At 32.0% G+C, this 19,203-nt stretch overlaps 1 protein-coding gene across 2 annotated transcripts in view; it reads right to left on the reverse strand.

Moving 5' to 3' along the window:
- olfm1b (olfactomedin 1b) overlaps nt 1-19,203 on the reverse strand; it is a 72,895-nt gene that overhangs the window by 17,933 nt on the left and 35,759 nt on the right. For both annotated transcript variants that reach the window (XM_056446081.1, XM_056446080.1), the window contains exons 4-5: nt 13,364-13,583; nt 6,423-6,529 (exon numbers count right to left, since the gene is read on the reverse strand). In XM_056446081.1, the coding sequence (XP_056302056.1) occupies nt 6,423-6,529; nt 13,364-13,583 (327 nt within the window). The remainder of the gene's footprint in view (nt 1-6,422; nt 6,530-13,363; nt 13,584-19,203) is intronic.

Below are 19,203 nucleotides of genomic sequence, written 5' to 3' on the forward strand. Positions count from 1 at the left end.
TTTACTCATATTTGAGTCTTCTGAATCATTTTAGTTTTACTCATATTTGAGTCTTCTGAATCATTTTAGTTTTAGTCATATTTCAGTCTTCTGAATCATTTTAGTTTTAGTCATATTTGAGTCTTCTGAATCATTTTAGTTTTACTCATATTTGAGTCTTCTGAATCATTTTAGTTTTACTCATATTTGAGTCTTCTGAATCATTTTAGTTTTACTCATATTTGAGTCTTCTGAATCATTTTAGTTTTAGTCATATTTGAGTCTTCTGAATCATTTTAGTTTTAGTCATATTTGAGTCTTCTGAATCATTTTAGTTTTACTCATATTTGAGTCTTCTGAATCATTTTAGTTTTACTCATATTTGAGTCTTCTGAATCATTTTAGTTTTACTCATATTTGAGTCTTCTGAATCATTTTAGTTTTACTCATATTTGAGTCTTCTGAATCATTTTAGTTTTACTCATATTTGAGTCTTCTGAATCATTTTAGTTTTACTCATATTTGAGTCTTCTGAATCATTTTAGTTTTAGTCATATTTCAGTCTTCTGAATCATTTTAGTTTTACTCATATTTGAGTCTTCTGAATCATTTTAGTTTTACTCATATTTGAGTCTTCTGAATCATTTTAGTTTTACTCATATTTGAGTCTTCTGAATCATTTTAGTTTTACTCATATTTGAGTCTTCTGAATCATTTTAGTTTTACTCATATTTGAGTCTTCTGAATCATTTTAGTTTTACTCATATTTGAGTCTTCTGAATCATTTTAGTTTTACTCATATTTGAGTCTTCTGAATCATTTTAGTTTTACTCATATTTGAGTCTTCCGAATCATTTTAGTTTTACTCATATTTGAGTCTTCCGAATCATTTTAGTTTGTCATATTCGAGTCCTCTGAATCATTTTAGTTTTACTCATATTTGAGTCTTCTGAATCATTTTAGTTTTACTCATATTTGAGTCTTCTGAATCATTTTAGTTTTACTCATATTTGAGTCTTCTGAATCATTTTAGTTTTACTCATATTTGAGTCTTCTGAATCATTTTAGTTTTACTCATATTTGAGTCTTCTGAATCATTTTAGTTTTACTCATTTGAGTCTTGTGAATCATTTTAGTTTTACTCATTTGAGTCTTCTGAATCATTTTAGTTTTACTCATATTTGAGTCTTCTGAATCATTTTAGTTTTACTCCTATTTGAGTCTTCTGAATCATTTTAGTTTTACTCCTATTTGAGTCTTCTGAATCATTTTAGTTTTACTCATATTTGAGTCTTCTGAATCATTTTAGTTTTAGTCATATTTGAGTCTTTTGAATCATTTTAGTTTTTCTCATATTTGAGTCTTCTGAATCATTTTAGTTTTACTCATATTTGAGTCTTCTGAATCATTTTAGTTTTAGTCATATTTGAGTCTTCTGAATCATTTTAGTTTGTCATATTTGAGTCTTCTGAATCATTTTAGTTTTACTCATATTTGAGTCTTCTGAATCATTTTAGTTTTACTCATATTTGAGTCTTCTGAATCATTTTAGTTTTACTCATATTTGAGTCTTCTGAATCATTTTAGTTTTACTCATATTTGAGTCTTCTGAATCATTTTAGTTTTAGTCATATTTGAGTCTTCTGAATCATTTTAGTTTTACTCATATTTGAGTCTTCTGAATCATTTTAGTTTTACTCATATTTGAGTCTTCTGAATCATTTTAGTTTTAGTCATATTTGAGTCTTCTGAATCATTTTAGTTTTAGTCATATTTCAGTCTTCTGAATCATTTTAGTTTTACTCATATTTGAGTCTTCTGAATCATTTTAGTTTTAGTCATATTTGAGTCTTCTGAATCATTTTAGTTTTAGTCATATTTGAGTCTTCTGAATCATTTTAGTTTGTCATATTTGAGTCTTCTGAATCATTTTAGTTTTACTCATATTTGAGTCTTCTGAATCATTTTAGTTTTACTCATATTTGAGTCTTCTGAATCATTTTAGTTTTACTCATATTTGAGTCTTCTGAATCATTTTAGTTTTACTCATATTTGAGTCTTCCGAATCATTTTAGTTTTACTCATATTTGAGTCTTCCGAATCATTTTAGTTTTACTCATATTTGAGTCTTCTGAATCATTTTAGTTTTACTCATATTTGAGTCTTCTGAATCATTTTAGTTTTACTCATATTTGAGTCTTCTGAATCATTTTAGTTTTACTCATATTTGAGTCTTCTGAATCATTTTAGTTTTACTCATATTTGAGTCTTCTGAATCATTTTAGTTTTACTCATATTTGAGTCTTCTGAATCATTTTAGTTTTAGTCATATTTCAGTCTTCTGAATCATTTTAGTTTTACTCATATTTGAGTCTTCCGAATCATTTTAGTTTTACTCATATTTGAGTCTTCTGAATCATTTTAGTTTGTCATATTCGAGTCCTCTGAATCATTTTAGTTTTACTCATATTCGAGTCTTCTGAATCATTTTAGTTTTACTCATATTTGAGTCTTCTGAATCATTTTAGTTTTACTCATATTGGAGTCTTCTGAATCATTTTAGTTTTACTCATTTGAGTCTTGTGAATCATTTTAGTTTGACTCATATTTGAGTCTTGTGAATCATTTTAGTTTTACTCATATTTGAGTCTTCTGAATCATTTTAGTTTTACTCATATTTGAGTCTTCTGAATCATTTTAGTTTTACTCATATTTGAGTCTTCTGAATCATTTAATTTTACTCATATTTGAGTCTTCTGAAACTAACTTTAATAAAATTTTAGTTGACTAAATCTACTCTATATTTAGTTGACTAAAACATATTTGGTTTAATTTATGTGTAATTTAATTAAAATATTGCAGACATTTATTTATACAAAACATTCTAACTTAAAATTAAATAAAAACTTCTCATTAAAATATGGAATATAGCTTTTCCATCGAAGACCAAAAATTAGATATACACTGTATATTTATATCATAAGTAATGTGTAAAATTATGTGTAGGCAAGAACAGTAGACTACTGAAAATGTAGCAGCAATTCTTTAGCAATCCCTTTATTTGAACGTGGTAAACGACTAATCTTTGTAACCAGTCTGTTGAACAGTTTCATGCAATTAAATATTTGAAAGGGCTTGAAATAGTTTAAGTCCATTTTGCAATGTCAGTCTATAGCAAGCTTTATACTGTTGTAGTTGCTACAGTACATGCAGGTGCTCAACTGTATAGCAAATAAATAGAGTAATGACATATGACTGGCAAATGCTAATGTGTTATCACATAGTGTGTTCCTCACATAGAGGAATAATAAAGCCAAAATGTACGTCAAAAATAAAATTGCGCTTCTCTTTAAGGCAGTTTCGTAAGAATGCGACTCCCTGATAAGCGGAGATTAAAGCAGTTCAGTATCATTACATCCTTACAGACGTAAGAATTAATCACATCGCAGATTGACATTGTCATGATGATTGCGGCAGATGCAGATAGCTCATGTAACGTGAGTTAAATCATGGTAGGCTAAACTAGCTGCAGCTAAAATAAAACACGTGAGGAAGCAACTCCTCATGAAAATGAATGCCATGATCACATGCTACCGATGGAATAATTTTTAATGTACAATCTAACGGAGACAATTCTCTAAAGGTCAGCGAAGCACACAATAGGGTAAATAAAAAAGATTGAGTTTACCATGAATTTCAGGATGCTGCTGTCGCTTTAGATTTGTTGTTTTTATCAGCTTTTTCCTCCCCATACGCTTTACTCTTTTTGTCTCGACATCAAACATGAATCTTCTTTTTCTCCTACCTGTTGCCATCTCATTATACATAGTTTAATCAAACAGATGTCCCTATGGATGATGAAGTAATCGCACCCCGCATCTAATTTAGATCAGTTACTTTTCTTTTTTCGTCATACACCAAGATTAATTCTTAGATATTTTACAAAAAACGTCCCTCAAGCAAATTCTCGTCTCGTTTTTATAAGTCAACGAAAATGTCAGTGTATTTTTATTATAGTTGTCCTCATCATCACTTCATTTTTATTTAGTTTTCTTCTAGTTTTCGTCGGTAGAAACTTGTTCGTCACAAAAATTATGACGAAATCTTTTCGTCAACCAAATTAACACTGAATACTAGTGTGGCACTTTGTCCAAAACCTCCATCCCTCTTTTACAACTGTCTGAGAAACGATGAGGCTTTGAATGGGCTTGTACAGTGAGGTCTTGAGGAGCATCTTTCTCTCATCCGTACAGCAGCGTGTGGGGTTTTAACCTCCAGCAGATATCAGAAGACCCTTCATTATGAGCCCCGCTGGAGCACTTCATGACTGGATGAGTGGAAAATGATTTGGCTTTGCTTATTTCCCCCTCGTGCCACTGTGAGTGGAAGTGGCCTGCCTTTAACTCTAAAGCTGTCCAACAACAAACCAATGCTTGATATCAACTGCTTGTTATTTATTTTTTTTATTTGTTTAGTAGTGTGTGTGTAGTGGGTTGTAAAAATGATGCATCAGTATGTACGTTGTTTTTGAAGTCTGTACTTCAATATTTTAATATGTTTTTGGTACAGAGCAAGACAAAACAACCTATAAAATCGCTTTTAGTGTCTGACTCTAAATCAGCTAAATTATGGATGTGTTAATATCTGCCATTAGAGCCTCAAAATGGCATTTTAGTGTTTGTATTTCCTAATAAAATAGATAGAATCTGAAAGATGAGACCTTTTTTAATCAAAAGCGATTATTGTGTAAAAACCTTGTTGTGATATTTTTGGATGGGAGGTATGATATATTATGTTTAGTGGTATTTTATTCACACATGAACTGAAATGCCTAAGATTCTAAGATTTATATATATATATATATATATATATATATATATATATATATATATATATATATATATATATATATATATATATATATATATATATATATATATATATATATTTTTTTTTTTTTTTTTTTTTTTTTTAGTACTCTATACTATATTTAGATACTGAAAGAAATTAAAAACTTGTAAAAAATTTAATGTAATTAAAATGTAATTAAAAAACGCAATTGCTTTATAAATATAAACATTACTTACAGCATAAATACTTCCTATATTATAGTATTTTACCTCAAATTAAGCCCTAAATCATTTTTTTTCTGTTCCCATATCTAAATAAGCGGAATCATTTACAGCACAGGACTAAATATTTTGTTTTCTGAAACGTTTTAAGGGCGAATAATTACGTTGTGCCACTAACCTTCTATTTTGTGCACAGGCGAAGTCAAAATTATTCATACTCCTGTGATTTTTTTTTTTTTTTTTTTTTTTTTTTTTTTTCAGTATTTCCTAAATGATGTTTAACAGAGCAAGGAATTTTTCACAGTATTTCCTATAATATTTTTTCTTCTGAAGAAAGTCTTATTTGTTTTATTTTCGATAAAATAAAAGCTGTTTTTAATTTTTTTAAAAACATTTTAAGGGTAATATTTTTAGCCCCCTCAAGTAATATTTTTTGATTGTCTGCAAAACAAACCATCATTATACAATGACTTGCCTGATTAACCTAATTAATCCTTTAAATGTCACTTTAAGCTAAATACCTTGAAAAATATCTAGTAAAGTATTATGTCATCATGGCAAAGACAAAATAAATCAGTTATTAGAAATGAGTTATTAAAACTATCATGTTTAGAAATGTGTTGGAATTAACCTTCTTTCCATTAAACAGAAATTGGAGGAAAAATATACAGGGGAGGTTAATAATTCAGGAGGGCAAATAATTCTGATTTCAACTGTATATGATGACGTATCTGAGTTTTCCTCATGTGTAAATATATCTGCATTTGTGTAAGATGGCTCGGCCTTGAGGTGTGTTTTTCTGTGTGTTTGATTCTTTATGAAGTAATTGCCATCAGCTATGTGCTCATGGGTTTTTTACTGCAGGCATAAAAATAATCTGATCTCCGCTATCAGAATGTTAATGAATCTCAGAAATGAATTCTGCATGTACGTCCTACACACGGAAATTAGCGTTGTACTTATTACCAAATACTAAGAGATGCATGCAAATGTTGAAAATGCATGAAAACATGTATTACAGTTTTCACAAAAATATTAGCTAGCACAACTGTTTTCAATAATAATAAATGTTTTTTGAGCAGGAAATGAGCATATTAGAATGATTTCTGATTAATCAAGTGAGACTGAAGACTGCTGGAAATAAGTAACACTGGAATAAATAGCTTTTCAAATATAGAAAGCTGAAAATAAATAATTCTAATAATAATCACACTAATCTAAATCAAATAATGCAGCTTTGTGAATCAGTTGAGCATAAGATTTATAAAAAAATCCAATGTTATTTTGGAACGGTAGTATATGTTTTCATTTAGACATTAAAAAAATAGTCTAAAGTGTAAAATATGGACATGTTTGTGCATTGACACTTACCCTAGTATCTCCTTCAGGAGCGAGAGGATCCGTCATCCAGGATCCGAAGCGGGACCCGGATGTTTTAATAGTGATTGCGTCACTAATCCCGGTCAGTTTACCGCATGCTGCAGGACACAAAACACACACGTTTAATTAGACACACACACCCATGTATATACTCACACACTCTCTTTCATATCAGAGGCCAATTGTCAGACATTTAATGAGTTTGGAGATTTAATGCTGTAATGTTATGATGAGTCTGATTCAGTCATAATTACTGTGGTAATCTTGTATCTTGGAGTGAAGGTTCTGGTTAGATGAGTTTAATTGAGTCACACTGACTGAGCTTCCTTATGAATTTTCACTCTAAAGAGGGAGGATAAAAACAATTATTACCTCTATTTCACCTCACGTTTACTTAAAGTCATTATAGAATAAAAAAGATAAGTAGATGGGGAAACAGATGGATGGATGGATGGATGGATGGATGGATGGATGGAGAATTATTTGGTTCTTGTATTTTATTTGTTGGATTACATGATTTTTCTAGGGATTTTTTTATTTCAATGAGTACTAATTTTGCTCACCTGTGCCTTGTTTGGTTTCTCCTTTCACGCTGAGTTTTCATACTCCTTTTTGTTTTAATTCTGGGTCTAACTTACACTAGCTCTGCTGTTAAAATACATTATTTGGATGGATGGATGTACTTTGATTTCATTTGGTTCCTGTATTTAGTTTGTTTGATTCTATGATTTTTTTTAGAAGATCCTTTGATTTTCTGTTGACAAATTGTTTTACAACTTTTGAGTTTTCATAGTCCTTTTTGTTTTAGATCTTGATCCAGTATTGCTGTTCTAGTGTGTGGTTTTAGAATTGATGTGTGGTGCATGTCAGCGTGTTATTCTTTGTTTAATTTTAGAAACACTTATAAAAACGCATACACTACATCTGCTTTTAAAGTACATTATTTGTATGGATGGATGGATTGATGGATGGATGGACTTTGGTTTCATTTGGTTCCTGTATTAAGTTTGTTGGATTCCATGATTTTTCAGGAGATCCTTTGTTTTTTCTGCTTGCAGATTATGCTCACCTGTGTCTTGTTTGGTTTCTCCTTTAACACTGAGACAACTTTTGAGTTTTCATAGTCCTTTTTGTTTTAGTTCTTGGTCCAGCTTGGCTATTCTAGTTTATGGTTTTAGAATTTATGTGTGGTGCATACTAGCGTGTTATTCTTTGTTTAATTTTAAAAACACTTATAAAAACTATTTCACTGGGTCTGCTTTTAAAGTACATTATTTGGGTGGATAGATGGATGGATGGTTGGATGAACTTTGGTTTCATTTGGTTCCTGTATTAAATTTGTTGGATTCCATGATTTGACAGGAGATCCTTTTTTCCTGCTTGCAGATTATGCTCACCTGTGTCCTGTGTGGTTTCTCCTTTTTGCTGTTCTAGTGTGTAGGTTTAGTATTGATGTGTGGTGCATGCTAGTGTGTTATTCTTTGTTTAAATTTAGAAACGTATAAAAGCACATACACTACACCTGCTGTTAAAATGAATTATTTGGATGGATGGATGGATGGATGGATGGATGGATGGATGGATGGATGGATGGGTGGATAGTTGAATGGACTTTGGGTTCATTTGGTTCCTGTATTAAATTTGTTGGATTCCATGATTTGTTAGGACATCCTTTGTTTTTCTGCTTGCAGATTGTGTTCATCTGTGTCTTGTTTGGATTCTCCTTTTGCTGTTTTAGTGTGTAGTTTTAGAATTGATGTGTGGTGCATGCTAGTGTGTTATTTTTTGTTTAATTTTAGAAACACCGATAAACACACATACACTACATATGCTTTTAAAATACATTATTTGGATGGATGGATGGATGGATGAATGGATGGACGGACGGATGGACTTTGGATTTATTTGGTTCCTGTATTTAGTTTGTTTGATTCTATTATTTTTCAGGACATCCTTTGCTTTTCTGTTTACAAATTATGCTCACCTGTGCTTTGTTTCTCTTTTAACACAGTTTTCATCCTTTTTGTTTTTGTTCTTGGTCAAGTTTTGCTGTTCTAGTGTGTGCTTTAGAATTGATGTGTGGTGCATGCTAGTGTGTCATTCTTTTTTTAATTAAAAAAAACTGTTATAAATCACTTACACTAGGTCTGCTGTTAAAATACATTATTTGGATGGATGGATGGATGGATGGATGATGGATGGACTTTGGTTTTATTTGGTTATTATATTAAGTTTATTGAATTCTATAATTTTTCAGGAGATCCTTTGTTTTTCTGTTTGCAGATTTAGCCCACCTGTGTCTTGTTTGTTTTCTCCTTCAACACTGAATTTTCATAGTCCTTTTTGTTTTAGTTCTTGGTCCAGTTTTGGTGTTTGAATGTGTGGTTTTAGAATTGATGTGTGGTGCATGCCAGTGTGGATGGACTTTGGTTTCATTTGGTTCCTATATTTAGTTTGTTGGACTCCATGATTTTTCAGGAGATCCTTTGTTTTTCAGCTTGCAGATTATGCTCACCTGTGTCTTGTTTGGTTTCTCCTTTAACACTGAGTTTTCATACTCCTTTTGGATTTAGTTCTTGGTTCAGTTTTAGTGTTTTACTGTGTGGGTTAAGATTTTATGTCAGTGTGTTATTCTTAATAATAAAAAACTTTAAATAAAAAAAAATTCTTATAAAAATGCTTACACTAGTTCTACTGTTAAAATATATTATTTGGATGGATGGATTGAAAACATTTGTGTCAGTTGTGTTAATAGTAAGTGTAATAAATGTGTGTGTGTTTTCCTCCTCAACCTCCCCTATTCAACACACACACACATGCACACACACAAACACATGTACGTGAGATTAACATACTGAGCTGTAATCTGTTGTCTGTAGGGAAATACAGGCCTAAGTTATTATTCTACTATCTTAATAATAAAGCCCTGATTCTCTTGTTCTGCAAGCACCACACACACACATCTGCTGAAAAACACACAACCTTCTTACACAATATAACAGAACAGTGCATGGCTTGATTGATATGCAGATCAATATGCAGAAAAAACCCTACATGAATTTAATGCATGAGAACATGTGGGAACATGAAAAATTCAAATGTTGAATGTTTTTATTTAATCTGATGTGATCAAAATGACATTCAAGGATTATGTTTGAATTGAAATCAAATGCCCCAGTAGATTTTTACCTTTCTGATGAAAATGTAAGTGGTGGCGCAAGTCTGGATCGCTCAGAAAATTGACAAGTACAACAAAGAACAAGTTCATTCATGTCACGCCATGGGATGAAATTGTGCATGGGAAAATATGTGAAACTGATGTGTGCGGCTTTTATATTTATCAGAAGCGATTCACATGGATGAAGCTAAAGTGTGTGTGAAACGGCAAGATAAATCAGAGTTGTTTTAAAGCTGTATTGATTGTACAGTGAAACTGGCCCAGATTTCTCCTCAAGAAACTCTGCGTGAAGAAGAGAGAAAGATGACGCACAGCAGAGAAAAGATGCTATGTGTGGATGCTGGGAAGTGGAAGCTGTGATGGTGAATGCATAATTTTATTCTTTAATAACTCCAGAGACCTGAGCTGAGTTCTCAGTTATGCTTCATTTTTGTACCAGCTATGTCTAAGATGTTTGTGATTACACAAAAATAGACCCAAATGAGGGAATGGTTCTGTGTTTAGTTTTGGTTTTCTTGGTTTCTGAGATGTTCATTGCTTCATTGTTCATTGCTTACTGATTATGCTCACATGTGCCTTGTTTGGTTTCTCCTTTAGTTGTCTAATTATACACCCTGTTTGGTTTAGTTTTTGGTCTATTTGTATTCAGTGAGAATAAATACAGTAAAAATGATTTTTCTGATTTTATATTATTGATATTTGCTAGTAAATTTCTGAGTGAAAATAATTCTATACCAGTCAATATGACTATTGACATGACTATTCTGACTTTATGTTTTGCAATTCTCATTTTGTTTCTCAGAATTGTGAGGTGAAAATTGGTAATTATGAGTTATGAAAATGGTTGTACTTGGGGAGGATTCTTTGAGACACATTTGTACAATTTGAGTAGTTTAATCTGACAAAGCCACTTTTCGGAAATGTCCTCAATGAGAAAAGAATGGTTTAATGCTTGTATTAACCTTCTAAAAATACCAGTTTTCCTTAAATTCATAGGTTCAGTATAAGCAAGCATTGTGGCATTGTTAATTATTTTAAATGGATGTAACAGAGAGACACAGTTCTATAGTTGGTCAAATTGCGACAGTTTGTGTTTCAGGACATTTAAGCTGAGGTTTTCTTTTGGTTTCTGTGTTTAGTTTTGGTTTTCTTGGTTTCTGAGATGTTTATTGCTTGCTGATTATGCTCACCTGTGCCTTGTTTGGTTTCTCTTTTAGTTGTCTAATTATACACCCTGTTTGGTTTAGTTTTTGGTCTATTTGTGTTGATCTATAGTGTAGTTCTTATTTTTTGTTTGATTTATTGGACATAGATTATGCACAATTCCTTGTCTTTACTGTTGTTGGTAGAATGAGTAGGTGATATTACAGATTTGATGAGAATGTAAATTTGCATCAACAGATGTAACGCTACAGTGACATTTTAGTACTATATAAGAAATAGTGTGTGTGTTGTTCATTAATGTTTTTGTACCGTAACTTAAGTGAATTGCTTCTGATTTCATTTATGTAATTTCTATATAGGCTTTTTTTGTTTTGTTTATTATATTCATGCCAATTTTATGTCACAAATGTTGGATTATTTTTGTACTGAAATTTGAATTTTACGATGAGAAAAATAAGACTATTGATACGACTATTCTGACTTTATGTTTTTGCAATTCTCATTTTGCTTTCTCTGAATTGAGAGTTAAAAATGGTTAATTATGAGTTTCTGAAAATGTTTGTACTTGGGTAGGATTCCTTATGACACATTAGTACAATTTGAGTAGTTTAATCTGCCAAAGCCACTTTTGGGTAATGTTCCAATGAGTAAAGAATGCTTCAATACTTGTATTAACCTTCTAAAATGCCAGTTTCTTTATATTCCAGGTTCAGTACAAGCAAAAGGGTATAATGTTCTGCAGTTCGATAGTTGGTCAAATTGTCACAGTGTGTGTTTCAGGGCATTTAAGCTGAGTTTTTGTTTTGTTGTCGTTGTTTACTGAATATGCTCACCTGTGCCTTGTTTGGTTTCTCCTTTAATTCTGTGTAATTATACTCCATGTTTGGTTTAGCTCTTGGTCCATTTTTTGTTGATCTATAGTGTGGTTAATGTTTTAGTTTTTTGGTGCATTTGTTTTTTTAATTTATCAGACAGAATGAGTTGGTAGAATGAGTTGGTGATATTGCAAATTTGATTAAAAAACATCTGTTAATTGTTAGTTGCCTGCGGCTTGTGATTCACAGGGATTCTCCGATTTCTTTTACACATTCAAATGTAATTACAGGACCTTGATCTTTGAGCTTTATCAACAAATGTAATGCTACAGTTAGATAAAGTGGTATTTTAATTGTAATTGTGTTTGTGTAGCTCATTAACATTTCTGTACTGTATTTTAAATAAATTGCTTCTGATTTAATTTATATAATTTCTATACAGGCTTTTTAGATTTTTTTCATATTCATACTATTCATGCTAATTTATGCCACAAATGTTGTTTATTTGACTATTTTTGTCATGAAATTGGAATTTTATGATGAGAAAAATGAAAAATATGACTATTGATATGACTATTCTGACTTCATTTTTTGCAATTCTTATATTTTTCTCAGAATTGTGAGGTGAAAACGTCTTTAGTTCCCGTTTCCTTGGTTTCTGAAATGGTCTTTGTTTACTGATTATGCTCACCTGTGCCTTGTTTGGTTTCTCCTTAAATTCTGTGTACTTATGCTCCCTGCTAGGTTTAGGTCTTGGTTCATTTTTTGTTGATGTTGATTGTTTTAGTGTTTTGGTGCATTTGGTTATTTTTTGTTTTTATTTATCAGACACAGAGGATGCAAGAGTATGCACAATGCAAAATGTAATTATGGGACCTTGATCTCTGCTCCATCAACAAATGTTATTCTACGGTTTAATAAAGTGAAATGTTTTTACTATATAAGAAATTGTGTTTGTGTAGCTCATTAAAGTTTTTGTACAGTAATTTAAGGGAATTGCTTCTGATTTAATTTATGTAATTTTTACATGGGCTTTTTAGATTGTTGTTCATGCTAATTTTATGGCACAAATGTTGTTAATTGGACTATTTTTGCACTGAAACTGGAATTTTTATGACCAGAAAAATTCAATACAGGATCATGTATCATCTGAGAAAAGTATATTAAGGAAGATGCATGTTTGTGTACTCCAGTTAACAAAATTTGTGGCATAAAATTGGCATGAATTACATGAATAATATCAACATTCAAAAAGCCAATATAAAAATTTTCTGAAATTTTCAAAAACATTTTCAAAAACATTTCTGAGCTACACACACATACACACAATTTCTTATATAGTACTAAAATGTCACTTTATTAAACTGCATTTGTTGATGGAGCAGAGATCAAGGTAGTAAAAAACCCTGTTAATCATAAGCTACAGGTGACTAACAATTAACAGATATTTTTAGTGCAACTTTACAGCTGAAATAATATATTACAACAGAAAACCATATTTGTAATATCACCAACTCATTCTACCAACAACAGTAAAGAAAAGCAATTGCGCATACTCTGTCTAATAAATTAAACAAAAAAATAATAATCAATTGCACCAAAAGCCTCAAACAATAACCACACTATAGCTCAACAAAAATGGACCAAGAACTAAACCAAACAGGAAGTATAATTACACAGAATTAAAGGAGAAACCAAACAAGGCATAGGTGAGCATAATCAGTAAACAAAAACCTATTTGTTGGCTGTATGTTGACTCTTTGTGTATGTCTTACCGAGTTTCTGCATGCATGCTCGCAGCCGCTCCTCCAGACTGACCACGCGTGAGTGCAGGTCATCATAGTCATAGGCTCCCATCTCCTGCTGGAGGAGGCCGAGACTCGCAGTCAGATTCTGCACCTCCTCCTTAAACTGCTGGACCAGTCGAGCATCAGCTTTGTACTCCTCCAGGACGGGGATTAGCGGACGCAGCTCTGCCATTTTTGCCTTTATGGCCTGCAAATATGTAATGTTGGAAAGGCTCTATGAAAGCTGTTTGACTCTGAACCCTTGCTGTCTACACTAATTTCAACAGTCTAGGTGTTGAATACTTGATGTATAGTAAGAGTGTATGCACCAATATCTTTGCTTATTCATTCGTTTATTTTTCTTCTGCTTAGTCCATTATCTATCAGGGGTCGCCACAACGGAATGAACCGCCAATTATTCCAGCATACGTTTCACTCAGCGGATGCCCTTCCAGCCACATTTATTGTTTATTCAATTCACCTATAGCGCATGTCTTTGGACTGTGGGGGAAACCGGAGGAAACCCACACCAACATGGGGAGAACATGCAAATTGGCCCAGTCGGGACTTGAACCATCGACCTTCTTGCTGTGAGGTGACAGTGTTAGCCACTGAGCCTCCATGCCATCCCATCTTCTTTATATAAATAATAAATATTAAATATTAATAGTCCTTAAAATAAATGTTCTTACAACCTTTTAGTGCTTATCCACCTCATTTTTGCAATGTGGAAGACAGACTTCATTAGTAAATTCAATAGCTGCTTTCATCCTTGTTTCTAATGAGAATGACTAACCTTGTTTAAAATGAATCTTTTCAAATCATAAGATTGTACTAACTGATCATTTTTATCTGTCAGATTTACTTAATGGGCTGTAAATGTAACTCTCTGCTTTTATTTTCGCTGATTCAAGTGAACTAGTCAGGGAGCATTTCCCAAACAGCGACGTAACTCGCGGCTGAACTATCATAGTACGATGCATCACTTGGGAAAAGAACGATGTAGTGACGAGTGTTTCACAAAACTCGTAGTTTCTCTGTCGCAGATCCATCGAATAACCAGGTTAGTTATAACGTAAAACGCTCATAATGATGCTCTAAACGGGGTGGTGTAACAACTTCTTTAGAGAAGAACCCATCATTTCTTTGTGCAAATTATATTGTTTTACACGCACACGCATTTAAAGTAAAATCCAATATTAGTTTTGCTAAAAACATCCACTCGCTTTCCATATTAATGGAAATGTATATAAACGGCACATATCAGGCCCAAAGCTAACACGTATTCTAATGTCATATACAAATCATTTAAATAAATAAATAATGAGGCTATTTATTAAGACATTATGTTTAATATTTAGTATTTATAGGAAATGAAAAATATCATACTTTAATAATATTAATAATATTAATGATGATGATGATGATGATTAAGTAGGATATTGTTTATTTGTTTTTTGAAAAGTCTACTTTTACAATTTGACACATTTAAGCCACTGCAGAAAGCTTCTAACCAGCAGGCCCATGTCATAAACAGTACAGATACTTAATAAATAACTTTCTACAAATTAAAAGCATTAACGTATTACATGTTTTCACAAGCTTTAGGGGACGTAACGTAAATTCAGCTTTTAAATAACAGGTTTAGCCTATAGCTTTCGTCATGAGGCTGTGTTCAAAATGACATCGGTGTTTTAAAGTGCACTGCGAAGGAAGCGCAATTGTAAACAGGAAGATCGCTAAAACTGAAGTGTAAAAACACTTTGAAAGCAAATTACTTTAATGCTTTTTTATTTTGAATCATTTCAAGTTTAAATGTTAGAATGATATAAATGAAAAGGGCAGGGGTCACCAAACTTGTTCCTGGAGGGCCGGTGTCCTGCAATTTTAGCTCAAACCCTAATCAAACACACCTGAACAAGCTAATCAAGGTCTTTCTAGGTATACTTGAAACACCCAGGCAGGTGTGTTGAGGCAAGTTGGAGCTAAAACCTGCAGGGACACCAGCCCTCCTGGACCGAGATTGGTGACCCCTGGAATAGGGCATAAGTGGGAATAGAGCACAGCCAAGAACTATGTTTCTAACAACAGCTCCAGAGGTGTAGCTGCAAGTGCACAAGTTTGAGATGCAGTTTGCGAATGTTCGTTGGAACAATGGATTTGGGAAACGGAAAATCAACGAACTATGTTTGTAACGATGGAACTTGCGACCTTAGTTGGCTAATGAATGTGTTGGAAACGCACCCCAGAATGAGGCTCCAGTTTATGGATCAGAGTCAGATTGTCCAGTCAGGGTCTCTATTTAGTAACTGACTCATTCAATAGAACTGTTCAGACTTTGGCTGCATCCAACATCACATATTCGGTTAAGTGGGTACTGTAAGATTAAATAATTACTTCACAACCACTAAAACCATGCATTTTAAATAGGATGAAGAATATACAATATACATATACAAGATTCCACTTGTTGTCATCCTTGTCAGTTTCACCTGATTTTTGAATTCAGACATGATACTTTTGTCACAAACTACTTTTCACCTAGTAAATAGTAGTGAAGTATGTGATTTTGGATGGAGCCCGAATGTCCAGTTAACAAGTTAATGACTCATATGATCACATCAGAGTGAGCTTCTATAATTAACCACTCACTGATTCAAATTATCTAGTCAGAATGAATCTCCAGCTAACAATTAACTGATTCAAAAGATCTGGTCACATTGAGTCTTTAGCTAATAATTCACTTATTTAATTGATTAAATAAGAATGAGTCATGATTTTAGATCTACGCTTGAATTATAAAATATGCTAAATAAATATTCATTAATAAGTACTTTTGTAAACTGAAAAGTAAATGCATTTACATTTTACAATATATTATATATAGTTAAAGTCAGAATAATTAGCCCCTTTAAATTTGTTTTTCTTTTTTTAATATTTCCCAAATGATGTTTTACAGAGCAAGGACATTTTCACAGTATGTCTGATAATATTTTTTCTTCTGGAGAAAGTCTTATTTGTTTTATTTCAGCTACAATAAAAGCTGTTTTTGATTTTTTTTTTTAAAAGCCATTTTAAGGTCTACATTATTAGCCCCTTTAAGCTATATTTTTTCGATAGTCTACAGAACAAACCATCATTATACAATAACTTGCCTAATTACCCTAACCTGCCTAGTTAACTTAGTTAAACTAATTAAGCCTTTAAATGTCACTTTAAGCTGTATAGAAGTGTCTTGTAAAATATCTAGTCAAATATTATTTACTGTCATCATGACAAAGATAAAATAAATCAGTTATTAGAGATGAGTTATTAAAACTATCATGTTTATAAATGTGTTGAAAAAATCTTCTCTCCTTTAAACAGAAATTGGGGGAAAAATAAACAGGGGGGCTAATAATTCTGACTTCAATTGTATATAGATTATTGTCTGTACTTGTATATAAATACTCGTTTATTATATATACTTATATATTAACAAAATGTATTAAACAGTAAAACTACATGTGCTAAAACACTGATTCTGATGATAAATTGAAATAATATTATGAAAATAGCCTGTGTGTATTGCACACAGCATAAATTGACTGTTTTTTTGTAAAGACTTTAAAAAAATAGAAGCAGATTCAACATGAGGTTTTCACACATTCATTTTTGTAAAAAATGACCACATCCACATTTGTCAAAAATAAGATGGAGGGAAAATAATATGCCTCAAGTATGCAGACACCAAAACGTCAAATTGATTTCAGAATGACTTGCATTTAAAAAATAGATATCATTCTAAAATGTTAAAAAGTCCAGGCCATAAATACTCACTTTCAGAACGTTTTTTTTTTTTTGATGAATGATTTAAACATAAACAAACAGAATCATTCCTGCTTTAAAGAGCGCAAGGATTTAAAGCACCAAATGGCAGAATTTCATCTGTTGATGGTGCTAGCATACCAAATGCTATCATATTCATAGTTGTCACAACGTCATTCTAGCCTCTTTTCTTTCTTTTTTGCTTCTGTTAAGCAGTTTCTGCTCCTCTGGGAAGGAGGTCGCAATGGATGCAAAGTTAGTGATTTGCTCCTGAGGTCACGCTGCTGTTGGCTGATCACAAAATCTCAAAAGATTGCAAAAGATCTTCTTTGTGCAGGTCAGTAAAGTTTTTCCACAGCAGATGAATTGAATAATCATTTTATGAACCTCCTCGAAGAAAAAGTAAATGACATTCCCTGTAACGCTAATACAAATGCTTGTTTTTACCCTTTTAATATTGTGCTGGATTTTATTGCATGTTCACCAGTAGTGTATTTCAAAACCCAAAGGTTTATTTTTATTCTTAACTATCCAAACATTTGGGAAGACATCTAGTAAGTACAGTAGGTTTTACTTTAAAGTACATTGAAATCCTTGTTTTAATGCCTTTGTTGTGCTTTAAATTACACTTACAGAAGATTTGGATGTTGACTGAGATACTAAAGCCCTTGCTTTGTTTAGGTAACTGCAGTGTGTTAATATTACTTTTAACATAGCACTGTTATCAATACAAATGTATTTTAACATGACATTTAAGTCTATAGAAATAATATGGACGTGTATTTTAGTGTGCCGTTTTGTCAGTAGAGTTAGCGGCGTGTGATAATTTAAATACAATAGTATGGCATAATGAAAGTACATATCAGACACCCTAGTTTTTCACGATTCCGCGATCGCTAAATGCAACGCAATATCAACAAAAAGTCCTCAATCCTGCAAAATTCTTAATTTAAATGCAAAATAATCACAAAAAATTGTGGAAAAACTAGGGGGTCTGATATATAATGTACAGTTAAATATTTTAAATATATATCTTTTCATAATACATGCTCTGTGCTATTGTGTAGTCTTTTTTAAAAGGGTAAGCAGATTATATCATTTGTAGTCAACAATTAAACTGTTTGTGATTAAAAAATATATATATTTATAAATCTAGGCATCCACATACTTTTGGCATCTTTTTCAACAAATATTGCCAATATGATGATCTGAAAAACCTTTAATACCAAGCAAAAATTTGTATAAATTCATAAAACACCTCAAGAAATGATTATTAAATCATTAAAATGATTATTATGTATAGCTGAGGTGCTTTAATAATCAATTAAAGACGCCTATATGTAATCATTTATATTTGTGTGTTTGATGTGTGTGTGTGTGTGTGTGCTTGTAGAGCCAGTGAGAGACCAGAGGCCAAGATGCAGTGACTACTGAGATCCGTATATATATGAAATCTACAGACATTAATCGGCGGAAATGAAGCGCTCTGAACACGGTAAACAATTGGGAAAAGACTTTATTAGTTTATCGTTTAGAATGCAACAGCAGAAAGGGACACATGCTGAAATTACAACTCACATACAACAATGTGATGTTAAGATTGAATTCTTGACTTCCAAAAAAAACAAAAAAACGCATATTACTTCAAAAACATGAGATTCATAGTGACAAATCATAAAAAAAACTTAAGCAATACTAGCAAAGATGAGAATAATAATGGTAGTAGTGCTACTACTACTTATAATAATAATAATAGCAATATATATATATCAATGGAACTTAATAATGTAGATCATATTAATAAAACGTAACAATAATTCTTTAGAGTAGCATGCAGGAGGAGATCTGATTGGTGGTTGGTAAGGAAAGGGGGGTAGGGTGTTTCTTACAGCTAATGTCGTATAGAATATGAGAATCGTGACATAAACAGCGTGACTGACGCCCACTTCAGCCAATCGTGGGTTAGACCTGCTTCTTCTGGCCTCTGGCTCTCCTATCATGTCTTTATAGTTAGCCCTGCA

Source organism: Danio aesculapii, chromosome 21 (assembly GCF_903798145.1).
Source record: "Danio aesculapii chromosome 21, fDanAes4.1, whole genome shotgun sequence".
NCBI classification, from domain to species: Eukaryota; Metazoa; Chordata; class Actinopteri; order Cypriniformes; family Danionidae; genus Danio; species Danio aesculapii.